This window comes from Andrena cerasifolii, chromosome 15 (assembly GCF_050908995.1).
Source record: "Andrena cerasifolii isolate SP2316 chromosome 15, iyAndCera1_principal, whole genome shotgun sequence".
Classification (NCBI taxonomy): domain Eukaryota; kingdom Metazoa; phylum Arthropoda; class Insecta; order Hymenoptera; family Andrenidae; genus Andrena; species Andrena cerasifolii.
The window spans coordinates 4015525-4040735 of NC_135132.1; the positions used below are offsets into that span (position 1 = coordinate 4015525).

Consider the following 25211-nt stretch of genomic DNA (forward strand, 5'->3'; position numbering starts at 1 on the left):
TTTTTTACCAATTGTTATTTAATTATTGTAACACGAATTGTACCGTATAATTAAAAGAGGTAAGCGCCCAATTAATTATCTTAATCGAGCAATAGTCGTCTCTTTGACTCGTTTTTGTTTATGTTTCCATTTAATGTTTTAACTGTATCTTACAATAAATGTTCGTAATTATTTACTGAATTCGTTTTTATTCCGTTACACGACAAATTAATTTTCTAAATATAAGCGTAACACTTATCAGGAATATAATTTATATTTAAAAACGAACTTACATGTAGGAATAATAAATATTTCTATAAACAAAGAAACTAAACTTGTGAAAAGTTATAAACAAAACGTGAATCCAATTTCCTCGAAATAATTTATTACTCTGGTGTTAAAATTTGTTTAACTACCAAGGAGTTGAAGTGAAGCAATTGCAAATTAGAGACCTTAAAGTATTGAGTGGATTTATATTCACGAATATAAACTGAAAGTGCTTTTAAGGAAAAAATGGAGGTTAAATAAAAGATCATATAAATAATACATTATTCACATTATTCTTTATTCTCGGTTTGCTGTAGAACCAAATGATTTACTTTTTCCCCCGCCTAATGTTTACTCTAAATAGTAATGTAGACAAATTCCAATTAAACATCTATGACTTGGTAAAAGCTATCTGATGAAACTTACATAAATATAATTTTTAATTTGTACCCAATAATGTCACTATTTAAAGCTCAAATATTCTTTATAGTATAAAACCTATATCTACATGTTATGAAATATTTACTCTAGTACCAGCTGCGTGAACATGTCTGAACTTGTCTTGCACAATACTTACAATAGAAAGAAGTTATTTTACAATACATCTAATTATGCTATAAAATAGGTAAATTCTTTGTTTTACTTCATCACCTCGTGCAAATTTTTCTATGCTACGTTTCTATATACAATTTTTTATACGAAAAATCAATTCACCTAATGTACGGCTACAAATATTATCGCATACCTAACCAATTAATGTCAGTTCAGTTAATTTTCGTAAAATGAGAAATGTCAATCAACTTCATAGTCTGCACGTTTTCGCTTGTTCAAATTCGTTGTAACCTCGGATAGAAGGATGCTGTGAGTACCCATTCTCAACCATTCTAACAGACGAACTTTGGCTTGCCTTCCCGGTACAAAGAGATGCTTTTCAAGTCGGGGAAGTTCGTGATCCAATTTTAGGTTAGGTATCGAATTTTCAGCCCAGTCCATAACTAATCGGAAACGCGATTTATACGCCTAAAAATAAAAGAAGTTAACTTTCAAATTACTTATGTCCTTGAGGGGATGTACAATTCAATTCTGAAAAGTCTCCCAGTGGCGGATACAGGGGGGGGGCTCCCCCAAGAGAAAAATACATACTTTAATTTGCAAAATACTTATTTTAACTTAGCAATATGAGGAAAATATGATAAATTGATAAAAAAAAAACACTTTTTCATTTAGCAGGAAAATATTATCGGGAAAGGTCCCTGGTTTATTTCTCAGACCTACGCCCCCCTCCCCACAAGAAAATTTTGTATTCACCCCGGCGCCCCCCCCCCCTCCCGAAAATCCCAAATCCGCCCCTGAAGTCTCCAGGTGACTATAAATTTATTTAATTACCGATGATCGTACTTTTTAACCAAATTTTGTAAATATAAACAGAATTGTTTTGCCGGTAATACGACTTTTATCTCTCTCTTTTTGAAAAAAAAAACAATATAGCATCTATATTCGTTAAAGTGCACCGTTTTTCATTTATTTAAATGCCACTCAAGCATTTACAGGCATAATAATAAATGATGCATTTTATAAAATCTTGCAAAAAATTTCGTGTTGAAATAATGATATTCCTTAAATTATTCACCTGTAATAAACTTCCTGCTATTTGTTCCAAATCTCTGTCACCGAATTTCTTTACATGCATTCCTAATTCGTAATAATAAGGATTCCATTTGCTTAAAACAATAACATCGGCGTCTGCTTCCAAGATTTCCCTAATAAAATATACATAAATGAATAATCATAAGCACACATACACACACGGGGAAACAACTATTATTCTCGGAGAATTGTATAGTTTATGCACGCAAGAAAGAGAAGTTTTAAATATTTCGAATCCAAAAATTTTTCAATGGCTTAAAAAAAAAAAGTAAAATATCGAACCTATATCCTTCCTTATATATTTTCGGTATGTCGACACTAACTACAGGATTCTGCAGGTTTTTTAACGGCTTTGCTAACCATAATGGAAATTCCAGCTTTGTTCCTACTTTCAAATTATCGGATTGGGACGACGAATCCAAAAAACCTTTAAAAAATGTTTTTTTTTATTTCAACTAATTTTTTTTTTCATTTTTAACACAAATTTCAATGTAGGTATTGTAAAATTATTTAACTCATATCTTAAGTAGCTATAAACCCTGAAAAATTCCAAATAAATTCTATAAAACTAAATTTTAAAATAGACTTCATTCTGTTACTATTTCGAATTTGATAAGGGTAGGATTAATAGTGTGCACCCAGAGGGAGGACTAAGGGGTCCTGCCACCCGCCCCCCCCCCCCCCAAGAAGGGGCTTTATAAAAACAAAAGAAAACTGGATTTTATTCTTTATATAAATTTTTATAATCACCTAAAGAATTTTATTGATTGAATTTGCATTAAAAATATTTTCCTCCGTTCAATTTGGCTCCCCTAAAATTAAATCCGGAGTGCGCTACTGAATAAGGGATGCCGCGCGACGCTAAAGAAACGACCATACAAATTACAAGCAGCGTCTCCATCGTCAAGTAGCTCAGACGCTACACACGACGTGTGTAATTACTAATTAGTGACATATGTCACTACAGCGAGGTAATGCTAATATTCTTCGCGTATGTCTGGTGAATGAACGGTTGAAACGGGAAGTAGGCGCGCGAGGGGTCCCACCTGTGGACATGCCAGCCCTAAGTCATGTTCATGAAATATTGTAGAAATGTTCGCCGAAAAATGGCCAACCACGTGAAGTCAACCACTAATCTGTGGCAGCGGCCACAACCGAACGAGATTTGTTTACATGTGTATATTTAATCAAGCTGAGTGCGGAAATTTGCGAGAATGATTAGAACGAAACAAATAAAAATTATGGGAAATGAAAATTGTACTAGTATAGCGTCTAGGGTCAGTTAGGGTTCGGATTAAGGTTATGGTTAGAATAAGGTAAGAAAGCCTGCTGCCCTTTAAACTTAGGGTCAGACAAGTTAGGTTAAGTACCTGAAAAATTAGAGTAATCGACAATCAAGAGGGGATAAGTGCCAATAATGGGTATTGAATGAAAGAAACTTTCAAAAGAGTAATTATAATTTGTAACATAAGTTAAGTTCTGTATTAACAAGGCACGTAATGATTTAATTAAAAACTTCAAATACCTTGTCCAGGTAACTCCACCGTGATTTTGCAAGATATTCGTTCTTCGGAGCACAAAATATCATTTATAGAAAAATAATTGGACATATAACTTCGAGAGCACGCCATTTCTCATGAACATAGTTAAATGAATAACACGGGAGTGACAGTCAACGTATTTTTCTGTGAGCATTGTACGCAGTGCCATCTGTGTGCAGTGGTGAAGTAAATAACCGAGGGCGGCAAATTCGAAAGTTGGGTTAGGTTTCCCACAGATAAATTAATTGATCTCAAAAATGACTGATTGCGAGATGCAATTTCTGTGTAACTACACGCTATTATAATAGATGCATTGTGTATAAAATTTAAAAGTGTATTGCCGTACAAAAACTGTATCTCAGTTAATTGTTTTAAAAGTTTAGGTAGTGGAAATTGTACTGCACTATATATGATGGCCCAAAATGATTTATTTGCACGCTGTGCACATACAATGCGGGAAAGAGCATTTTTACTGACTTTATCGGCCTCTGCAACTGAGTCGACTATTGTTCTAAAAAATACCGTTGTTTAACGTAAAATGCGTGATATAAAATCATAGAATGTTAGGTTTATACTGCATCTCCTAGGTGGCTACACTATAATTCAATCTCTACTCCCGTTATCCAGTCCAAAACAAATTTGACTATATTTATCACATTGCACAGGATCGTCCAAAAGTAGTGGACTAATGAAAGACTGATTAATAAATAACGCTGCTGCTGCTAAATGATAAACTATAAAGCATCAATAAATACAACAATGATTGTTCCTTAACAGTAACGTCTATTGACAAGTTAGCAATGACAATAAAAAACACTCGTCTTTCTTTGTTCGTTTATTCGACATTTCAAGATGTATGGACAATTATTACATAATAATTATATATATTTATATATGTATAATGAGAGAGCATCTTCCTCTCGCAATGTTTCCGTTCTCATCCATCAAAAATCCCCACGCCTTGTATCGTTCTCACTCACTCTCTCCCTTTCTCTCTTTCACCCTTGCTTTCTCTCTCTCTCTCTCTCTCTCTCTCTCCCGTTCACTCTCGCTGTCTCTCCCTCTCTCTCTCTCCCTTACACACTCTCTCACTCTCTCATTTTCTCTCTCCCCTTGCTTCTTCACGATAAAAGAATGAAAAGGTAAAAGTAAGAAAGAAACGGCGTCGATTCGTCGAGTCTATGAATGATTTTACGAAACGATTTTGTTGGGCGCATTGGTTATCGTCAATCACAAAGGACTGTGATATTCTCCCCCCCCCACTTTTTTTTCCCTCATCATCCACGTCTCTTATTATCATTTAGCGTTTATCAATAAGATTATGATCATTACCATTAATCGTTACAATTACGATAATAACACTAGTGTTAGTTACTCGCGCACTTGCCCCGCCCACCCGCCAGCCCCCACCACGCGGCCACCTGCCCCCCCCCCCCTCACCGAGGAACCCTGGCGCCAAGTTCGAATCGCGAGTTACGGTCAATTTTGTCGTGGCAACGGAGAGCTTTCGATTATTCGTTCTACGTCTCCCATTTTAACGACATATTTTACGGATCGATAGCAATTTCTCTGTCATTCATCAGTACTCGATTTCCTTACGACACGCTACTTTTTCATTCTTCGTTCTTTTGCTGAAAACTTCGCTTTCTCTTGCCATACACTTTGCAGCTATTCGTCTCTCTCTCTCTCTCTCTCTCTCTCTCTCTCTCTCTCTCTCTCTCTCTCTCCCCCTCTCTCGCTCTCGCTCTCTTTCGCGCATACAACATTCGTTTCGTGCTCTAGACTTCCTCGTATAAGAATTTAGTCCCTGTGAAAAATATTTTCCATTCGTTATTCACTTCCTCTTTTCTTCTATTAACAATGTTTCCTTCGTCTCGCTTTCTTGTCGATTTTTTTCTTTCTTATTACGCTTGTTTACAACAGTTTAATTTATTGTTGATTCTTCTTGCGATTTATTCTGTCGTTTCGTGCATTTCTCTCTCTCTCTCTCTCTCTTTGTTCATCCATTGCAACTTACAAATCGCGAATTGTTCGGCCTCGACGATTACGAGCAACGCGATTTACGATATGCAATTTAAATTTGGGATCCAAAATTTTCACTTTTCATCGAATGTACTTAGCGCGACGGTTGGATTTACAATGAATTGCAAATCAAAAATCGCCGGTTGACAACACGGTAAATATCAATGGAAACGTGTACGTATTGCAAAATAGTTTCGTAGGGTCTATTTGCGAAGTAACGATTTATCTTACGAAACGAACATGCTTGGGAAAGCGAAAAATATATTATGCAACATTCATTCGGTAAAAATCCCTGAATTTCACATTTCGACGAAGGCAAATGAAGGAACAAAAATTCGTGCACAAAATCGAAAACCAAAGTGGCCGAGAAAGAAAAGTGTAGAAATAATAATAATAATAATAATAAAAAAAAAGAAAGAAAATTCGAAATAGGAAAAATTTGATGCAAATGACGAATCTAAAGTAGAAAAATTGAAGACAGACATATACATATATATATATTGAAGTGGGATTATTAAAAAAGATTATTAAAAAAAATGCTTGGTCGTGAAAGTGGCTCTTGATGAAACTTTTCTCCTTCTAGTAATCCTAGAAGCACCTTAAACAAAATCTTTTGGCGAAATTCAAGTGAAGGTGCGAACCACATTGGGTTGATAAACCTGATCGGGGAAAAACCGATTCGACACAGTTACAATAAGGATTAATATTTTCAATACAGTTACATACTAATCCCAGAAAAAATTGAAATACAGTTTAAATCGTAAAATGGAAATTTGTAAAATTACAGTTCAATTTGTAGATTCAGAGAATCGAAAAATAACATTTTTTTACTCAAAATTGGATAATTTCATTTGGGCTGATTCGCAATTTCTTCACCCTTAAATTGTTAGCAATGTCCAAATGCATTTATTCAACGTTACGGTGCAATTTTTAATGACTCATCTACATTCCTCTACTAATTTACTAAAATCTCCAACAAATAATTAAATATGCTATATCTTAAAAATTTAATCCAAATAAAAATCAGATATAATCTTTTATTTAGAACACTATAGACAGAACACTGTTTTCTGCTCTTTCAATTTTACCATTTAGTATAAGTGTAGTTCATTTGGTACGACTTGGTTAGAATTTCAATAAATGATCAGATCGTAAATTAATTACTAATTCCTCGTTAAAAGTCAAACCAATCTCTTCCCCGATCGTATTCGTACGAGCTAGTACGTTCTCTATTTGACTAGAAATTCTATATACGTACTTATTTATACATAATTATGGCTACTACATATAAGAATACTTAATTAATTAATTAATCCATACTCCTAGAATTTATATATTAGTTTTATAGTAATATGGCAACGGCGGTGACAGTAATACTATTTTTTTTTTATCCCTAGATCCGATTAACGATACAAAAATAATTCGAAAAATCGGCACACAAAAACGGAAAGAGGAAATCCAAATCGAAATGAAAGATAATCTTTTGGTATTCGTAGTTGACAGGAAAGGAAGAATTATTTGGCCTCTCAGGAGGAACTTTCTATCTTTTCTATATAAAGTGCTTCTTAATTTTATTACGCGCCAATATTCCAAAGGATAAATTATCATTATTAAATAAGAGAAAAAAAAATGATATATGAATACATTTGGTTTCAAGCTTTTTTTACTGTTATTTTGGCAAAAAGAAGAATGAATGTACCATAATTTACTATTTGTTAGTATTCAAATTTTTCGTTTACGGTGCACAAAATAATTTTTCTTTGCAACCAATTTGAAACAGCAAAATGGGGGCGTATATTTGTCAGTTGTGTTTAAGGTTAAGTGGCAGTAATGCATCGGATGCATTACACACATCGAATACTTTAATTCGTTTTTATTCAGCAAATAAAGCTTGGACGATCTATTTTCGTATAATATTTTTTTTCTTATTCTGCGACATAGATTTATCCGTTGAAAGATTGACAAGCAATAATGAGTCACTCTATATATAATTCGGATAACCATAAACTCGAGAATATTCCTTTACATTTTAATTATTGTTCTACTTGATTCTTTGGTTCTTTTTGGTCAAACACCCTTCCTGGTGTTAAGTTACGATTAAATAACGTGGAATTGCAAGTGCAACACTTTCGACGAATTTTGCGCTTCTAAATTTCAATATATTGTCGAACCATTGTCAAAGGATTTTGAAGAAGTATTTTCCCAATATTACGAAACAGTATTTAAAAGGAAAAATACATTCGTTACTCGAGAATTAAATAAAACACTTTTTGGCAAGATTTCGGAACTTAAAATTTTCAGTAGAAAGATTTGCGAAACATACCCTTCTATCGCAATTGCAATCCCCCCAAAAAAGAACAAACTGGTCGAAACGAATAATTTTCGGAAAAACTTTCTGAATAATAATTAGGTGGCAAAAGATTCATGCATATCAGTAAAACAGAAATAAATAAAAAAAAAAAAAAAAATAGAGAAAAACTGCATACGATTGTACGTGGAATGTTTCGATCGTAGTTGTTCGACTGTACTGATGTTCTTTTAGAGCCAAAGAAAGAGCTTTAGAAATTATTTAATCAACTAAAAACGCAGTCCCTTAACGCAAAATAAACAGAAGTTTCGTTCATGGAGAAGCTTCCGGAACGTCTAGAATATTCGAGAACGTAAATCTAATCGGTAAGAGAAATTAAAGTCGTTCCAATTTTGGAAATTCAAGGATCCGCAACTATTCCCTAGTTCATTCAGTGGAACATTTCTCTCCCTGGTGATATAAAGACTTTGTATTTGCGATCTGAAAGTATGTTCTATATATGTGCGTGTAGGTGTACGCGTGTAATTGTGCGAAAATGTAAATTTGTGCAATTATGCGTACCGATGAAACCAGGTAACATTAAATTCAAAATTCACAAAATGTCAAAACGTCGAGTGCGTGTTGAATCTTTCAAGTCACAGGTGACAATACCTATTCCCCATTCATCGACATGATTTTATACTCGACATTTTTACCCGCTGCAAATATTTCTGATTTTAGAGTTTCTCGACTGGCTCATCTCGATAATTTGAGGCATAAAAGTCGACGAAAAGAACCGAGGGTTTTTGGAGATATTCATTCGCTTTTGTAATATTTTCCCTTAAATTTAATTGTAAAGTGAATTTTTGGCAAACAATTTTTTTCGTTTCGTTACATAAAAAATTCTTAAGTTTCCCATTTTGAGGAGGTCCGATTTTTTTTGGTACAATCTTTCCTAATTCTAAATCTGTAAATCATTTCACGTCTAGCCTTCATAATCTATAGTCACTCCAGTTTAAGGAATCGTGAAATTTTCTCGTCGGCAAATTTCAGATTTCCCGCCATTAATTATTCAAACTAATTCTCCATTTCAGTCTTCCAATGAAAAACAATATGGAGTAAGAACTTAACGGTTAAAAAAAATTCGAAAATACGACGTGTCGTTTGTACGCCGATTCCTTGTGCGCGACTTGTGCGATCGGCAATAAACGTAACATATTCGCAGAAGTAAAGCTGACGCGTTGAATAATAATGGTTCCGTGCCAGAGAAAAAGAAGAGAATTTGTCAATTTGTGCTTTAGAAATCGTTCTGGCTCCTCTAGGGAGAGGATCGTTGATAAAACTTTAACGCAAAAAGAATTTCTCGCAAAATTGTATTCGCAGCAAACCGAATTATAAACAGGTGTCTCACTCCATAAGCTTCATGGTTATGTAAATTTTACAATTGGCCGTCGTCGACGATATACAAGGCGATTCAAAACAAGCGGCCAGAGCGATTCTTCTCAAAGAGCGAGGGAATATTAAAAACCTGCTCATAGAAAAACTTACTTTAAGCGATGGTGTTAATGAAATTTTCAAGGTCGATCGCATTATTTTTTTTTTTACATTGGAAGCTAAATTTCTTCAGTGCAAATGGAAAGTGCAAGGTGGAAAGAATTTAACTGCATTATATATTGGATCATTGTACTACAAAATTTGAAATGAAACTATGTGAGAATTGAACACCATTTGAAAAGCAAAGTGCACATCAGTTGTAGGTGGCGCCATCTGTCCCCCAAATGCCACCAAAGTACATATTTTACTTCCAAATTTTTTAGTAGAATCTTAGAATATAAAACACGATTGTACTCATCTCTTTATACCTTCTCCACCTTTGCTTGCTTTAAAATAGTTGGATTCCATCTAAAAACAATTCCAATGACCTTGAACGTCCTCGATGTTTTTAATCACAAAATAATCGTTGCCACTTTTAAGTGCAACATCTCCCTTCCAAATGGAATACTTTTCGCACTAGCAATTTTTAAATATACCACACTTCAGAGGCAGTCGTGTCGACCGCTTCGCTTGAATCGCCCTGTACTTGCAACGGTGGCTAATCCTATATACATACTCAAGTGCTGTAGATTATTTTTATACCGTTAAAAAGGGTCACTACCCAGATAAGATTATCGGAGCCGTTCAATGAAGGTGAGAAATGATTATTTTAATGAAAATTGCATTGGAATTTCCTTTCACCGTTGTTAATCGCTAAATTCATCGCTATAACTAAGTGAAACGACTCTTTGAAGTTCAACGATCCTCTCTAGGTAAAGAGCTGCTTGTTCCACGTTTCAGTGACTCCATCAATTCACAATAAAACCAAGATGGAAGATCCCCGAGATCCGAGTGTGCTTCGTGATTGGTCTTTGTGCGATTCTTCGTGAAATTCATGAAAAACCTTGATCCATGATTGCGAACCTCCTTTCGATTTTCTTCTCCCTCTAGCGGATTAAATTTTTCTTTTCGATCTCTGTATAATTGCTCTTGTTAGCTTGATCGAAGACGTTAGAAATAGAAGAAAAATCAATAATTCGTAGTAACAAACAACCGCTAATAATGGTGCTCAATTTTTCGATTTTAGAAAAGAGCATCGATTTTGTATCAGATTGACAGCTCAAATAGCCACTTCTACGTATCGAATGGCAAAGTGGTTACTTTTATCAATAATCGACGCCTCTAGTCGATTACGACATCGATTCTCCGGATTGAGATCGATTATTCCGTAACACCCAACACGTTCAATCGATAAAGAGATCGATTCCTCAGATGACGGTCGATTATTCACAATCTAAAAAGATCGTCAGAAATGAATTCGACATCTGATTCTTCGAAATGGAGTGTTGTTTAATCGAAGAACACACTATAGGAATGCATTCAATGGTTGAAAACAGAACATACGATCTACTTGATCTCGTTTCGAGGTTATGGTCGCTGTTGTGCTCTGATATCATTCTCGACTTCGGCACATTGAATTACTACAACCGATACTACTAAAGTGTTGCCATCTGATGCTTAAATTCCTCCAATTCAATTTAGGTTTATTTAACTTTGCAATTTGAGGTTAATGAAACGTTCTTAACCAAGCGTTTCGGTATGCGCAATTGAAAGCCAAGAAAAGGGCATTTACTCGAACCTGAACTTAAGTAAATTAAATAAATATAAACGTTGCTTGTTAACGGTTCATTGGGATTAGTTGTACTACAGGCTAAGTAAAATCAAGTGGACGTTCGAGGCAAGTGGGTGGGGCCATCCCCACCATGTGGCTTGACTGTGCCCCACATGTGACTACACTCCATTCCATATAAGAGCGGACCTACGCCCCTACCGATTTGCGACCGATCTGCGCAGCTCCCACGGATCTGATACACACGATTGGTCGTAGAGCTTTTGCGATTGGTCGTAGCACTTTCCCTGCCGGTTTCCTACCAATCGACAGTCCGCTCTAAAGTAGAATGCAGTGTAGGCTATCCCCACTACTCTACCTCGCGCTTCTTCAAGTAAAGCTATCGAACTCGTGAACTCTCTATCCCTCAAACAAGGAAACAAATTGGCATTTTGTAAAAGTGATAACCATGCTTGGCGTCCTCAAAGGATGGAGTACTAATCTTGAGCATCCAACTTACTTTACACCAACTTTGGTCCAGTTTCACAACAAATGAATATCGGAACACAGCATCCTCGACTCAAGTATCGAAGCACTGAATTCAATCCTAGAACGGATCCCAATCAACGAGCCACCATGTCAATCCTTCCCAATCAGGTGTCGTGGGCGGGGCGGAAAAAATCGAAAGGGGTCGCAAGAAGGGGATGTTTGATAAAAAAAAAGTCGAGAAGGTATCCGCAGGTGGTCGGTAGTAGTAGCGGTGGTACATAGGTGCATACCTCTCTCATTCTCTCCTCTCACTTTCTTGCTCCCTTTCTCTCCCGCTCTGACACTCCCTCTCTCTCGCACGCTAGCTCGTCAGTCTCGCACTCTCTCATTCTCACACGCTCCCTCGTTCTCGCAATATATGTCTGTCGTGTTTACGTGTGTGAGTGTCGTGAGTGTGTGTCGGTCGATCGGCTCCGCGACGGGAATATTTATCCTAATAGAGACCGCAGCCACGCAGATTATTGGCGATAATGACATCTGTGACTGCGTCGAACACGAATTGAATGTTGTTTGTATCAGTAGCGCAAGTCGTGTGGCAGTAGATCTCCTTGGCGGTCGACTTGTTCATCGCCTCGAATTGCGCCTGGATGTACGCGGCGGCCTCGCCGTACTCTTGCGCCCCTGTTGGCAATAAGCACGTTTATTACTTTTCGAAGTGAGGCGAGCCCTCCTTACGCTCGTCTTCGGGGGTTATACCAAGCAGGGATTATACCGAGCAATAGTGAGGTTATGGGAATAATGAGTTGAGAGAAAGGTGGAGGGGAAGAAGTTCGTGGGAGGTCTGGGTTAGGTTTGGGGTTAGGTCCCCAGGGAAGCCCCCGAGTCTTCGGGGAATCGGTGCGGAATATGCACCAACATCATGCGCGTGAGGGGGGGGGGGCAAGCGGACGAATCGCTAGCTTGCTCCCGCATCAAGTCCTCCTCCTCAGGCGCGCTACTTCGCACCCGAGGACGACCACCGTGGAGTTTTAGTGGGTGCAAGCCCCACATAACCCCTGACCCTCCCCCGAGGGTTAGGGGTATCCGTTAGGGATTTCTCCACGGAAAAAAAAAAAGGTTTGGGGTTAGGTGTGGGCTAGGTCTGGGTTACGTCTGGGTTAGATCTGGGTTAGGTTTGGGTGGTTGCTGCCCAACCAACAGTAACACTTCGTCCTTACAGAATTCACGCTGGGGGGTTCTCCTTTGTTTGGGCATGCGCATTGGAAATACCCTTACTGCGTGATATACCCGAACGTACACAATGTGTCCATTCAGGGGTTATACACACCTAGGACCGAGAAAAACAGGGGACTTTTTATGATTTTTTTTTACTTATAGTCATAATTATAGTTAAATATGTTAGTTAAACAAAAATCGTAATATACATTTGAAAGCTTGTACTTTAAAGAATATTTTCAAAAGAAAATTATGATTGTTCATATTGTTTGCCGTGTACTTAGCTGCAGTTGCACAAAGCAAGGTCGTCACGAAAGGGGTTTTGCGGTGCCAAAAGAAAAAAGGAAAAATGTCCCTTAGAGTACATAAAAGAAATTATACTGCATTCCACTTTAGAGGAGACTCGTTACGCGTAGGGATATACTGTTGATTGGTAGGAAACCGGCAGGGAAAGTACTACGACCAATCGCGTGGGTCAGATCCGTGGGAGCTGCGCAGGTCGGTCGCAAATCGCTAAGGGCGTAGGTCTACTCTTATATGGAATAGATAGTCTTGGTCATACTGATTTTTTAAAAATTTTATTTTTATAGAAAATATGAGTGTTTGAACGTAAATTCAACCCCGCAATACAATTTCTGAGACACATTTCATCAGTTTCTTGATAATTAAAACCAAACTGTGGTTGTTACAAAAACACGGATATGAGAAAGACTAGATTCTTTAATGTACTTTAAGGGACATCTTTCCATTTTTCTTTTAGATGACACCCGGGGGAGATATTTTTGGCATCGCAAAACCCCTTTCATGACGACCTTGTTTTGTTCAACAGCAGCTACACGGCGAACAAGATGAACTATTATATTTTTTTTTTTGGAAAACATTTTTCAAAGTACAAGCTTTCAAGTGTATATTACAATTTTTATTTAACTAAATTACTTATATGTCAAAAAAATCATAAAAAGTCCCCTGTTTTCACGGTCCTATTTAGGTTATGTAACCCCTTAAAATTAAATACTATAATTGCATTTATTGTAAAGAATTCATGAAATTGTTGGAAAGATGAATAATAATAATTTTTACAGGTCCTCGAAGACACAAAACCTGTTCCAGATCAGGTGTTAAGTTTTCAACGTGAAAGTTGATAACCTATATGTTAAAAGAAATTTTTATTCTTAACTTCGATTCACAAAAAAGATCAAAAGAGAAACTGAGCTCTATTTAAAATTTGACACATACTCTTTTTCTCGCCCACCAGAAAAATATCTTCTAAATTTTTTATTCTATTTTTTCTAACCTAGTTGTGGCATATGCCATTGTATATAATATACCATAGCTTTCGCAATCCCGTAAAAAGCATTAAAGTTTGAATAATAATTGATCATATTTAATGTCGGTGTGCTCTACGCTCTGATAAAACGCTAAATTATTATTCCTTACTAATTAGTGATTGAAGGATAATTTCTTACTGACGAGAAGGTACTTAATTAGGTATTAAAATCGATTCGTGTAGCGTGAAAGATTCAGATGAACCTACATTGCCTCTGCACTCATCTAATTTTAAGCAGAGCATTAATTTTAAGTAACATTTAATTTGAAATGTAAACGATGGCATAACAGTTACAGATCCCGCAAAATATCCCGAGTATTATCATTTATTATTTCAACTGTTACCACTGTTTCCAGATAGTTCATTGGATATATTTCTTACTCAACGGAAACATAGAATTACATATGTAATTATTGTATATAAATAATTGTATCAATGTATAAAATTAAATATACAGAGTATTTAATAAATTTTCATTTATTGTGAAATTTACTTTAAAGGTAGTAGTTAGTATTTTGTTACAAAGTGATTAACAATCCACTGGTGAAAGAAAATGTTGAAAGCGAATTAAAAAAATTCAATCTCATTTTTCTATTCTGAGTCATTAAAAAATTCGTGGAATATACCTACAGAAATAATTAAGTGCTGATTTAAATAAAAAATAAATAAATTATACTAACAAATCGAGCTTCAAATAAAAAAACATTAATGGACTTGAAGTTTTAAACTTTTATAAATTTTTACGTTTAAAGTATTTTTCAATTTTATTCCTATTATAAATTATAGTCTTCTAATTTTTTTACTAATGTTTAAGACATTTCTCAATGAACAAATAAAGCGTATAATGTTCATAATTGAATAAAATGAAAAGTATCCAGCTCTATTATTCTTTACCCTTTTTTAATAAATATTTGAAAGTAAATAATAAGACTGCCAGCATAAGTATAATAGTAATGATATAAAATCAAAAACTGAAATTTGAGTTGAAAGCAGCGACGGAGTTTTGTACTATTCATTTTTTTATTTAATTTTATTTTTATCTCTAAATTCTGTGAAATGCATTAATAAAAAAAAATAGGGTCTTACCAGCATACTCGTGGAAGCAAATGGTGAGCGGGGACTTGCGAATTTTCTCCTCGAAGAGATCCTTCTTGTTCAGGAAAAGGATAATCGAGGTGTCGGTGAACCATTTGTTATTGCAAATTGAGTCGAACAGCTTCAAGCTTTCTTGCATTCGATTCTGTAGACAAAATGATGATCATCGATCAATCAGCATATAAATAATACATATAATTGTCACGAGATAAATGAACTGTTATTAAACTGTTAAAAAGTAATTTAGATACACAAATTAATTACTATTATTTATTATTTATCCGTTATTGTTATAATCATCTGCAGTAACATAAATAAGACACAGCAACCTGTTTATATTTTAAAACAATGTAGATGTAATAAAAATTTGATTATTCCAATAAATCAAAATGTTGAATTGAAAATAGAAAATAATTCAATTTAATACATGATAAATTTTAATGTAAGATTCTAAATTAGGTTCATTTAATTTTTTCATTTTTTGAAATTCCAGTACCCATTTAGCAATTTATTATTGTTAATTAGTTATTACAAAATTGCGACAAGATTACTGCAGAGAGTGTTAAAAAAGTGCAACCTACCAAGATGTTCGAGTTGTTCAAGAATATTCCTACAAATCCTGGTCGAAAACGTTTCATTAATCATTTCTGAGAGTGACGATTTACTTTATCCGCATGCTATGATATTGAATGAAAATTGCGAGATATTTTACAAAATTGGAAAATTTTTCATAACAACCCAGCGCTGCAATGTTTAAAAAGTGATCGAAATAAGTGCCACCTTAATTGAAAAATATTCATAATATTTCATTACTTATGAAGTGTTTGAATATTTATTGAACAGTCCCACCCCTTATCAAAATCATCTTTTTATAATTCTTAGACGAGGCATATTTGGATTCGGATCCGCCTCAATTCCCCTGCACATATTCCTCGAACAACTTGTGTATTAGGGAATGAAGAAAATAAATAATAAATCGTGCTCGTGGATTCAAGAGTAAGAGGGGTTAATGGGCCGGGTCGTTCCACGAGAAGAACCTGTTAATTTCCGACAATTGCATACTGTCACGTTTTCTTCCCACGTTGGACTGCCAATTGGCTGCCCATATATATGTAAGTAAGTGCCAGCATCTACATACAGCATGAGGATGTAAATAATTTATTTGTTATATGTTACGTTTTTTTACAGAAGGACACTACTTTCGGATCTTACAGCGAATGCATCGATGCTTTTTTAAAAAGTTACTGATAAAAGACTTTGCCTGCTATTAACCACAATCAGATACTTTTTTTTTAAGATCCACCTTGTTTCATCAAAATATACGACGACTTTTAAAACAGCGGACATTAAATAACTAATATCGAGTCAGAGAAAAAATCGACATGGGCGATGGAGTTAGTTTTAGGAGCAACAGCATCTCAGCCACACCCTATTCTAACGTCTTAGTCATGTCGAGCAAAGTGTTAGAAAGATTTCACGATTTCCCGGGACAGTTGTAATACTCGTTCAAACAAAAATGCTCGCGATGCGTTCGAACCCATCACTACTGTCGCCGAATAGTGCTCAACTCCCACACTCTAATCCAACGCCTTAGTCATGACGAGCAAAGTGTTAGAAAGATTTCACGATTTCCCGGGACAGTTGTAATACTCGTTCAAACAAAAATGCTCGCGATGCGTTCGAACCCATCACTACTGTCGCCGAATAGTGCTCAACTCCCACACCCTAATCCAACGTCTTAGTCATGTCGAGCAAAGTGTTAGAAAGATTTCACGATTTCCCGGGACAGTTGTAATACTCGTTCAAACAAAAATGCTCGCGATGCGTTCGAACCCATCACTACTGTCGCCGAATAGTGCTCAACTCCCACACCCTAATCCAACGCCTTAGTCATGTCGAGCAAAGTGTTAGAAAGATTTCACGATTTCCCGGGACAGTTGTAATACTCGTTCAAACAAAAATGCTCGCGATGCGTTCGAACCCATCACTACTGTCGCCGAATAGTGCTCAACTCCCACACCCTAATCCAACGCCTTAGTCATTTCGAGCAATGTGTTAGAAAGATTTCACGATTTCCCGGGACAGTTGTAATACTCGTTCAAACAAAAATGCTCGCGATGCGTTCGAATCCATCACTACTGTCGCCGAATAGTGCTCAACTCCCACACCCTAATCCAACGCCTTAGTCATTTCGAGCAATGTGTTTGAAAGATTTCACGATTTCCCGGGACAGTTGTAATACTCGTTCAAACAAAAATGCTCGCGATGCGTTCGAACCCATCACTACTGTCGCCGAATAGTGCTCAACTCCCACACCCTAATCCAACGCCTTAGTCATTTCGAGCAATGTGTTAGAAAGATTTCACGATTTCCCGGGACAGTTGTAATACTCGTTCAAACAAAAATGCTCGCGATGCGTTCGAACCCATCACTACTGTCGCCGAATAATGCTCAACTCAGAGCACGAATGAAACCAGTGAAGAAAGAGGTTTCCTCGGCAGAACGAGGTCTCGAAAGCCGATGCTTTTTCCGATCCCAGAATAATTATAAACGGACATTTCATAAGCCACAACCTAATATGGGGGGTTTGAATTTCTGGTTTCTTGAATTTCTTCATTGTTGCGAGCTCGGACACCGTGGCGGATCGCATATCCTTCCACATGTGTGGGGATACGTTATGACCTTATTTCCGTAATTCAGATACAAGCTATACACATTTCAGGCCTTTTACGCTTTAATTTTACATTAACGTTGTTGACTAATCACGATTTTCTGTGTTTATTATCATGTAATAGGCAAGAATCAGAAGAAGATTGCCCTTCTACTACGAACGCTAATATTGTACTGTCAAAGAAAAAACAAATTTCTAACACAATTAGTTTGACCAGGTTGAAGTGTGCTCAACGCCATGATTACTCTAATACTTCGCTATATTCTTTGTCAGGAATTTCTTGTAACGAAGTTGAATTTTCATCGAATGAATTTTCAGGCGGAGGAAAATTTACTCTGCAAATTAAAAATTATATCCAAGGGACCGCAGAGGAAATACTGCTATGATTTGGTGACAAGTGCCACTGATATGACTCTGTTTCTCTTGTATACAGAAGGGAAAAATATAAATGACATTTATCCTACTTTAAAGGGACGTACAGTTACCCAAACACTTCGATTTTTTTTAAACTGTGCAGGTTTGGAAAATACCTCAATAGAAGTATCAGGCGATTTCTCGTCTGTGCCGGTTTTCGGTTCTTCAGGGTGGAAACACCCCTTAAAGGTTAATGTGTGATTTCCTACTTTGCTGTATATTTTGAAAACTGTAGTGAATGTAAAAAAAAATTATAAAGAAAATTTAATGGCTTCTTATGCTGTATAAAAATATGTAATCGCTTTGTTTAAAATTTATGGTGGGGGACATTTTTTTGCTTAAATGAAATATTTTAAACAATTTGATTACCCAGTTTTATAGGGCATAAAAAACCGTTAAGTTTTTATTGTAATAATTTTTTTATATTTACTACAGTTTTCAAAATATACAGCAAAGTAGGAAATCACACATTAACCTTTAAGGGGTGTTTTCACCCTGAAGAACCGAAAACCGGCACAAACGACAAAAATCGCCTGATACTTCTATCGAGGTCCTTTACTACCCTGCAGAGTTTTAAAAAAATCGAAATGTTCGGATAACCGAACTTCCCTCAATTTAACAAATATTTTTATTTTGCACAAAATGAGAGAATACGGTTAGCAGTTGCCGTTGCATTTAATACATTCCACACAAGGCTCAAACGTATGCCGCTTAATTTCTTACTTTTACGTTAGCTATTTTACGTTAATAGGTGAAGGGACTACTTACCGTCGTTTCGTCTTCGTGCAGGACTTGATCATATTCGGACATCGCGACGCAAAATATGATCGCAGTAACGTCTTCGAAGCAATGAATCCACTTCTTACGTTCGCTTCTTTGGCCGCCCACATCGAACAATCTGTAAGAAGTCATTAGCATAAAGGTGACTAAGAATTCAGCGGTGAATAAGCCTTAACTGCAGGACCATTGGTGTACCGAGCAATAGTCAGGTTTGAGTTATCAGATTCTGTTTGAGCATACGCATTAGGGTGGCTCTTATTTACAAAATAAAAATTTTTTTAAAAAATTTTTTTAAACTTGTAAAAATTTTTTTCAAGATTTTCTTCGGGCCACCCTCCAGAATAATTCCAAATAATTAAAAAAAAATCCGTGTGAAGTTTGAGCTCGATCGGATAACGGGAAAGGGTGCCCCTGGGTCCTTAAACATTTAAATCAATATTTAACAGCTCGCGAAGTCGATTTTATATAATATCATCAAAGTTATTGATTAAATGAAAAAGTTTGTTAAACAAAAGTTGTAGATCCGGACAAGGAGCATCTTTTATGTTCTATTGCTTCTTCTCGTGCGACAGACGGTTTTCGAAAAAAGTCCGAAAAACTAAAAAAACTTTTTTCCCTTAAATTTTGAAAGTTTAAATGTTTCTAGAAAACTTATTATTTATGAAGGCGAACAAAAAAATTGAATTTTTATTTTCGAGGACTATTTTTTAAACATTTAAGGGGGGGAGGCATATACCGAAATATGCGAGAAAGATAATTTTTTTTTCTTATTTTCAGTGTTTGATATGTCATGAATGTTTCCTGAAAATTTGGGACCGAAATTCGCAATTTTTCAGGAACCAGAAAGCAATTGTCTTACATTAAGTAAATTGCATAATTTAAATTGCAGATGATATATGCATCTGTGTATAAATAAGTAGCTTTAATATTAGACTTTATATTTTTGTATCCCTGATCTATTTTAAGAAATCCCCCCTTCTTGTGTGACGTAGTCTGTCGGGTATATTTTTTCCCCTGTTAAAGCATTGTTGTTTTGTCATTGTTTGCCTCTTTACCTTTTTAATCACTCAGTATTTTAGCCTTTCGGAAAGCAAACTGATCCACCTCACGCTCTGTAAATTCCTCAATTTTAGTGCTCGAGCAATAATTAATTATAATAATAATTTTCTCTACTTTTCATTCGATGGACTTGAGATTCATTTATTTACTTGTATTATTGTAATATTTAACAATCCACTATGTGTGGTTATTAACCCTCGGTTGCCACACTGGGTCAAATTCACCCTGCAATTTTTTAAGCAAAAACACTTTTTGTCGGAACTCTTATTTCTTCAATTTTTTTTTTAAGCACTTTGACACTTTAAATATCAACTTTCAACGATGGGATTATATTCTACAATGTTCAAACTTTGTCTCAGAATTTTTTAGACCTGATTTAACAAATAGTTTTTAAATAACAACTGATTGAATATTGGCAGGGTCGAATTAACCCACTGTGGCGACGACGTTCGAAAAAGTATGCGTGACAACCGAGGGTTAAATTAACTGTTGAGAGGAAAATATTTCCCAGCGCGAACGTAACTTAAAGGAAGAATGTTTCGCTCTCACGATCAGCTTCTTAAATTATCAAGCCAATGATTCATGCTCAATCATTCACGAGGCATTGCTCCCTTCGCTTTTCTCCCCCTTCTCAGCTTTTCCACTTCTTCGCGTGCTCTATTCGAATATCCTTTCGCGAGATAAATGGACCAACTGAATTAATGATTTATAATAAATAAATAATAATTTACATTATACGCAGAAATTCAGATACAAAATTTTAATGCTAATAAATTTGTAAAATTTTATTATTAAACTAAAATATTAAGCTGTACGAGTTAATTATTAAAAACTACAAATAGGAAATATTCTGCCCCATTTCCAGTGCTGAATATTTGACTCTTTCCCCAGCACAAAACCTTCACCTTTTTGCAACGCTGAAGATCTTATTTTTCTCAACACCGTTTCATCCCCTATTGCCACCACTGTTTAAACTTTTTTTCATGCTTTTAATACTTGACCGTTTTTCAGCGGAAAATATTCTTTCACATTTTGGTACTGATACCGATCTCCTAAAGCAAGACACAAGTTTGACACTTTAGCGGTATCTACGTCGTACAGGATGTTAACATGAACAAACTAAACGGTGCTATCACGTGTGTACAAGATAGGAAAAACCGTTCGATTATATATACATGGAATGGAAAACAGTTTCCCATTTGTTGGGATACCTACCCTAACGTTCCTAAAAAGATAACATTCCTTGCTATCAGCATTGATAAAGGTACACCTGCATTCAGTTCTCACTCTAAAAGTCAGGTTGCAGCGCAAAATACAATAAAATGTGCCTTCACCCTTATTTCCCTTATTCACTTCTACACTCGAAATGGTTAAATTTCGATAATTTTATAAACGAGCGAATTTTAGTACGACTATTTTAATCACTGTCACTAATTTATTAATTCTTCGGTGATATTATCCCTTCGTTGCCACTCTGGGTGTGAGCCACCCACAAGCTGATTTTGACAGAATGAATATAATTTTGCAAAATGAATACCTTTTCTCCAAAGCTTACTTACAAACTATTTTCTCTCTCAAAATATTATATCCGAGCAACAACCCTGTAGATTTTTAGCTTCTGATATTGAAATTTGTAAAAGTTACAACTATTTAAAGATTTTCTTCGCTTTTTCCCGACATGTGGTAGTCTAATTTTTTTTTACAAAAACTGTGATTAAATTTCAATGAAAAAACTATTGGAATATATTCTAGAGACCTTAAGACTGATCCATGATTTTTTTTACGACGATTGGATTATTTAGATGATAATGGTAGTTGTTCAAAAATTGATCTGGCTGTGAGCCACCCAGGTATGTCAGAGTTGATCGAAAAAGGAGGTGTGTCAACGAAGGGTTATACAAAATTTTGCAATACCCTTTACGATTTGAACAATCAACGATATTCATAAAATATTAGATTAATTGCAAAATGTTATCATGTATATCTATGTCACAATTTTACGAGGAAAGTGAAGAAAATAAATATGCTGGAGGATTTTAAATTTTAAGTGCTATATATGGGAATCCGGGAGGGAGGGAGGGGAGCAGCTACCCCCCCCCCCCCTGGCTGGAGAAAAAGTCGCTGATTTTTAAAAACTAATTTTTATTAAGTTTATACTAAAAAGGTGAATATTTAAAAAAATAATTAAATTGGTGCTACAAGTGCGATAATAAAGAGTTTAATTTTGGTTTTTCATTACTATATTTTTTCTTTACCGCCACTGTATTAGATCACGTGGTATTCCATTAAAAAAAACGAGTGAAACGTCCCTAATGCTTCCATCTGAAGGTTTTGAAATTGTGAAATATTTATTTTTAAATTTTTTTAATCCAACACAAGTCCATTTATATGCTAAAATTGACCACCCTGTATATTATTAGCTGGGGTTATGCCACGCACCCTGCGAATATGAAGTTTATCGAAGGAAATATTAAAACTTGCTTGTGTTCAAGCTAACAATAAGAACGCCACGATTAGAATTTGCGTTTCAAATTGTTCGGCTATGGAAATTAAAACTTTTAAACTCGTAGCTTGATTTTCGGTTTTACTGAAGCTGCCAATGCTTATTTACAGCGCCTCGCTTATTGTTCCTATAAATCCGGGAAAAATATCAGTTGTGCAACGACTTACTTGAAATTAAGATTCTTGAAAGAAAAGTGAACTTCGACTATACCCGTTGTTTTCACACGGGTCCTTAAAATATCTTGCTCCGTAGGCTGATAATCCCTTGCTCCTAATCGGTCTAGGTCGTCAAGGAAACTGGAATTTCAAACAAAAGACAGAATATTAGTCACAATATTATTTAAACGGCCCCTTCTCATCTGTGCTCTAGTTAATGTTCAGGAGAGCTCGTGTAGAAAACACTGTAACTGCCAAAATTCAAAGTCCAGACTATAGCATTGCCATTAACACGTAGAACATTTTCCGATCATTTTTTTCCCATTCTGCCACCTACAGTGTTTTTTGCAACAACTCTGTTAAATGTGAATTTTGCCAGAAACAGAGCATATCAGAATTTTATTGTCCGTGATCGCTTTTGTAATTACAAAATGGGTAATCTCATATTACAGCGGACAAAGTAGTTACCACTTTTTCGATTTGCTTTATTTTTGTTACTTTTTAACATCAACTTGGAACTGTGGTACGTGTATAATATACCCTATACAGCACACTTCGTGGCGGCAACGTTGCAGGATGGTTGCAGTAACCTTGCAGTGTTGCATGGTTGCAGCGCAATGTGGATGTAACGTTGCTGCGACGTTGCCGTGCAACATTGCACGGGGCGGACATAGAATTATTGCGGCAACGTTGCGTGCAACATTGCACGGGGCGGACATAGAATTATCGCGGCAACGTTGCGTGCAACGTTGCAATCTTGCACTGCAACCATTCTGTAACTTTGCTGCAACGAGAGTGTGCTGTATGGGACATATTCTGATGGATAATTGAAAGCTGTATAAAACCCATTTAAAATTGAATTTATGTAACTAACAAAAAAAAATTTATGACATTCAACGGGGGAGACCGGAGCAAAGGGACGGGGAAAAAGTTTGAAGTCGAATAAAATTTTTCCCTTTCAATAAAAATGTGTGGAAATAGATTTATAATATAATTTCAACATTACTATTGATAAATGACGAATAGCAGTAATTAAGATAAAATTAAAGTATGTTAAAATTCAACTTGAAAAGAAAATGCCAAAACGACCACTTTACTTTATATATGGGGTAAAGTGAGCTACTATCTGGGGTAAAGTGAGCTGAAATAAAATACGAGTTTTAATTAAGGATATGGGTAATTATTAACCCCTTGCGCTGGGATGACGTGTGTAGCACGTCAGTTTCTGTTTATTTTTTTTTTTTTGAACCGTGGTTGTCAAAAACTGTGGCAGATTTTTCATTTTTTTGAGGTTAGATTCTGTTGCACCACGCCGCGTGGTTTCCCAGCTAGCTGACAGGTTAGGTTGTTGCGCACATCACTATAGAAACAGTAAATTTCATTCTTTATTGCCATTTATGTTAAGAAAAATCTTCTATCTTTAATTCCCCCAAAGTAACCACTTTGTGTTTTAAACGATTCTGCAATATTTCTGGTTCAGTTTCATAAATGCACGAAAAAGAAGAAAGGCAAGTTTAACTGTCGCTCTAAAGAAAAAAAATTATACACTAAATATGAATTGTAACTCTTCTTAAAAAACAAATGATCAATTATATCACCACTGATTACAAGTTAAAATTAAATGCGCAGAATTCAAGCTTTCGATTATTTTAAGCTGCTTTTAAAAAAAATTTCTAATCTTCCTTCACATCATTCTGTGCCATATAGGTAAATATTATTTTATAATTATTGGCTAAATCCATGTGAAGTGAAAAAAAATTACGATCGAACGTGTTTTAATATTTCATCGCGACCCCCCACCATTTAGCGGCTCCTTTGATGCTGTAAATTATTTAGAAACACCCTGTACACGATACGGCTACGTGGATGTATTGTACGTCTGGAACAGTTTTAACACGGCCTGGATAAAGCACTTCTAGAGGTAAATGACATTCTGAATCGAGGTTGCAATCCAGGTCGAGATCGATCGATTTTCCTAGTGCGCCGCGCAACAGTTACGATATGTCAGTCGTTCATTGCCAAAGTTGGATGCACCTGTAGCGGGCAGTACTAAGTATGTGCTTTCATCTTATCGCAGTTCGTTGGTTTTAGGGCTGCTTTTTGTGGCTTACGCTTATAGATACCGAACGAGCTGATAAGTACCGGGTGTTCAGAAAAAAATTGTCACCTTGCATGAATAAGACAGTAGAAATTGTTGCGATGTAATGGAATTTTGTTTTGTAATTTCTGCTAAGAATTTAAGACGTGGTTACTATTAAATTTCATTTTTTATCAGTTTGAAATAATTTTGTGCGTCTACACACGACTTTAAGTGCTCCAAAAATTTTATTCAGCTTACGCGCCGATGTTCTTTCGTGCGAACAAATTGAGTTTTTATTATTTATTATAAAGTATTATATTTATTATAAAAATGATTTCAGTTGGTACTAATCATTGAGAAACTAAATGTTTACTTGTGTATGCTTATTTAACATTTTTCTTACGTATTAAAATTTCAGTGCTTACTTTAGGAACACCCTGTATAAGACATGGATTACTACTAAGATATCTATAAATCGTAAAATACTGGGAATTCTTTCGCGATCGGGACATTTCTAATATTAGAGATAATTCGTTCG

The 25211-nt window shown here is 35.6% G+C and overlaps 2 protein-coding genes and 1 long non-coding RNA gene across 5 annotated transcripts in view; 1 reads left to right on the plus strand and 2 right to left on the minus strand.

The window, feature by feature from the left end:
- Positions 1-1026: 1026 nt before the first annotated feature.
- Psf3 (DNA replication complex GINS protein PSF3) lies at positions 1027-3573 on the minus strand. Its single transcript, XM_076828301.1, has 4 exons — positions 3419-3573; positions 2176-2320; positions 1877-2006; positions 1027-1266 (listed from the first exon to the last, which is right to left on the minus strand). Exons 1-4 carry the CDS (start codon positions 3522-3524, stop codon positions 1039-1041), a joined length of 609 nt encoding a protein of 202 aa, XP_076684416.1. The 5' UTR covers positions 3525-3573; the 3' UTR covers positions 1027-1038.
- On the plus strand, positions 1229-2033 carry LOC143377252 (uncharacterized). Its single transcript, XR_013087265.1, has 2 exons — positions 1229-1344; positions 1609-2033. It is a non-coding gene; the product is annotated as an uncharacterized LOC143377252 (long non-coding RNA).
- A 683-nt stretch (positions 3574-4256) lies between the features above and the next one.
- The window catches only part of Galphao (G protein alpha o subunit), an 80181-nt gene continuing 59226 nt past the window's right edge, over positions 4257-25211 (minus strand). For all 3 annotated transcript variants that reach the window (XM_076828264.1, XM_076828265.1, XM_076828266.1), the window contains exons 6-9: positions 22606-22734; positions 18865-18994; positions 15003-15156; positions 4257-12055 (exon numbers count right to left, since the gene is read on the minus strand). In XM_076828264.1, the coding sequence (XP_076684379.1) occupies positions 11868-12055; positions 15003-15156; positions 18865-18994; positions 22606-22734 (601 nt within the window). In that variant the 3' untranslated portion in view covers positions 4257-11867. The remainder of the gene's footprint in view (positions 12056-15002; positions 15157-18864; positions 18995-22605; positions 22735-25211) is intronic.

What these genes read in the sequence shown, in the direction of transcription:
- Psf3 (XM_076828301.1), bottom strand. Translation starts at nt 3,524, where the DNA reads ATGGCGTGCTCTCGAAGTTATATGTCCAATTATTTTTCTATAAATGAT. An exon ending in GGTGGAGTTACCTGGACAAG is followed by an intron (nt 2,321 to 3,418) that starts GTATTTGAAGTT and finishes CATTTTTTAAAG; the next exon opens with GTTTTTTGGATTCGTCGTCC. An exon ending in ATATATAAGGAAGGATATAG is followed by an intron (nt 2,007 to 2,175) that starts GTTCGATATTTT and finishes ATATTTTATTAG; the next exon opens with GGAAATCTTGGAAGCAGACG.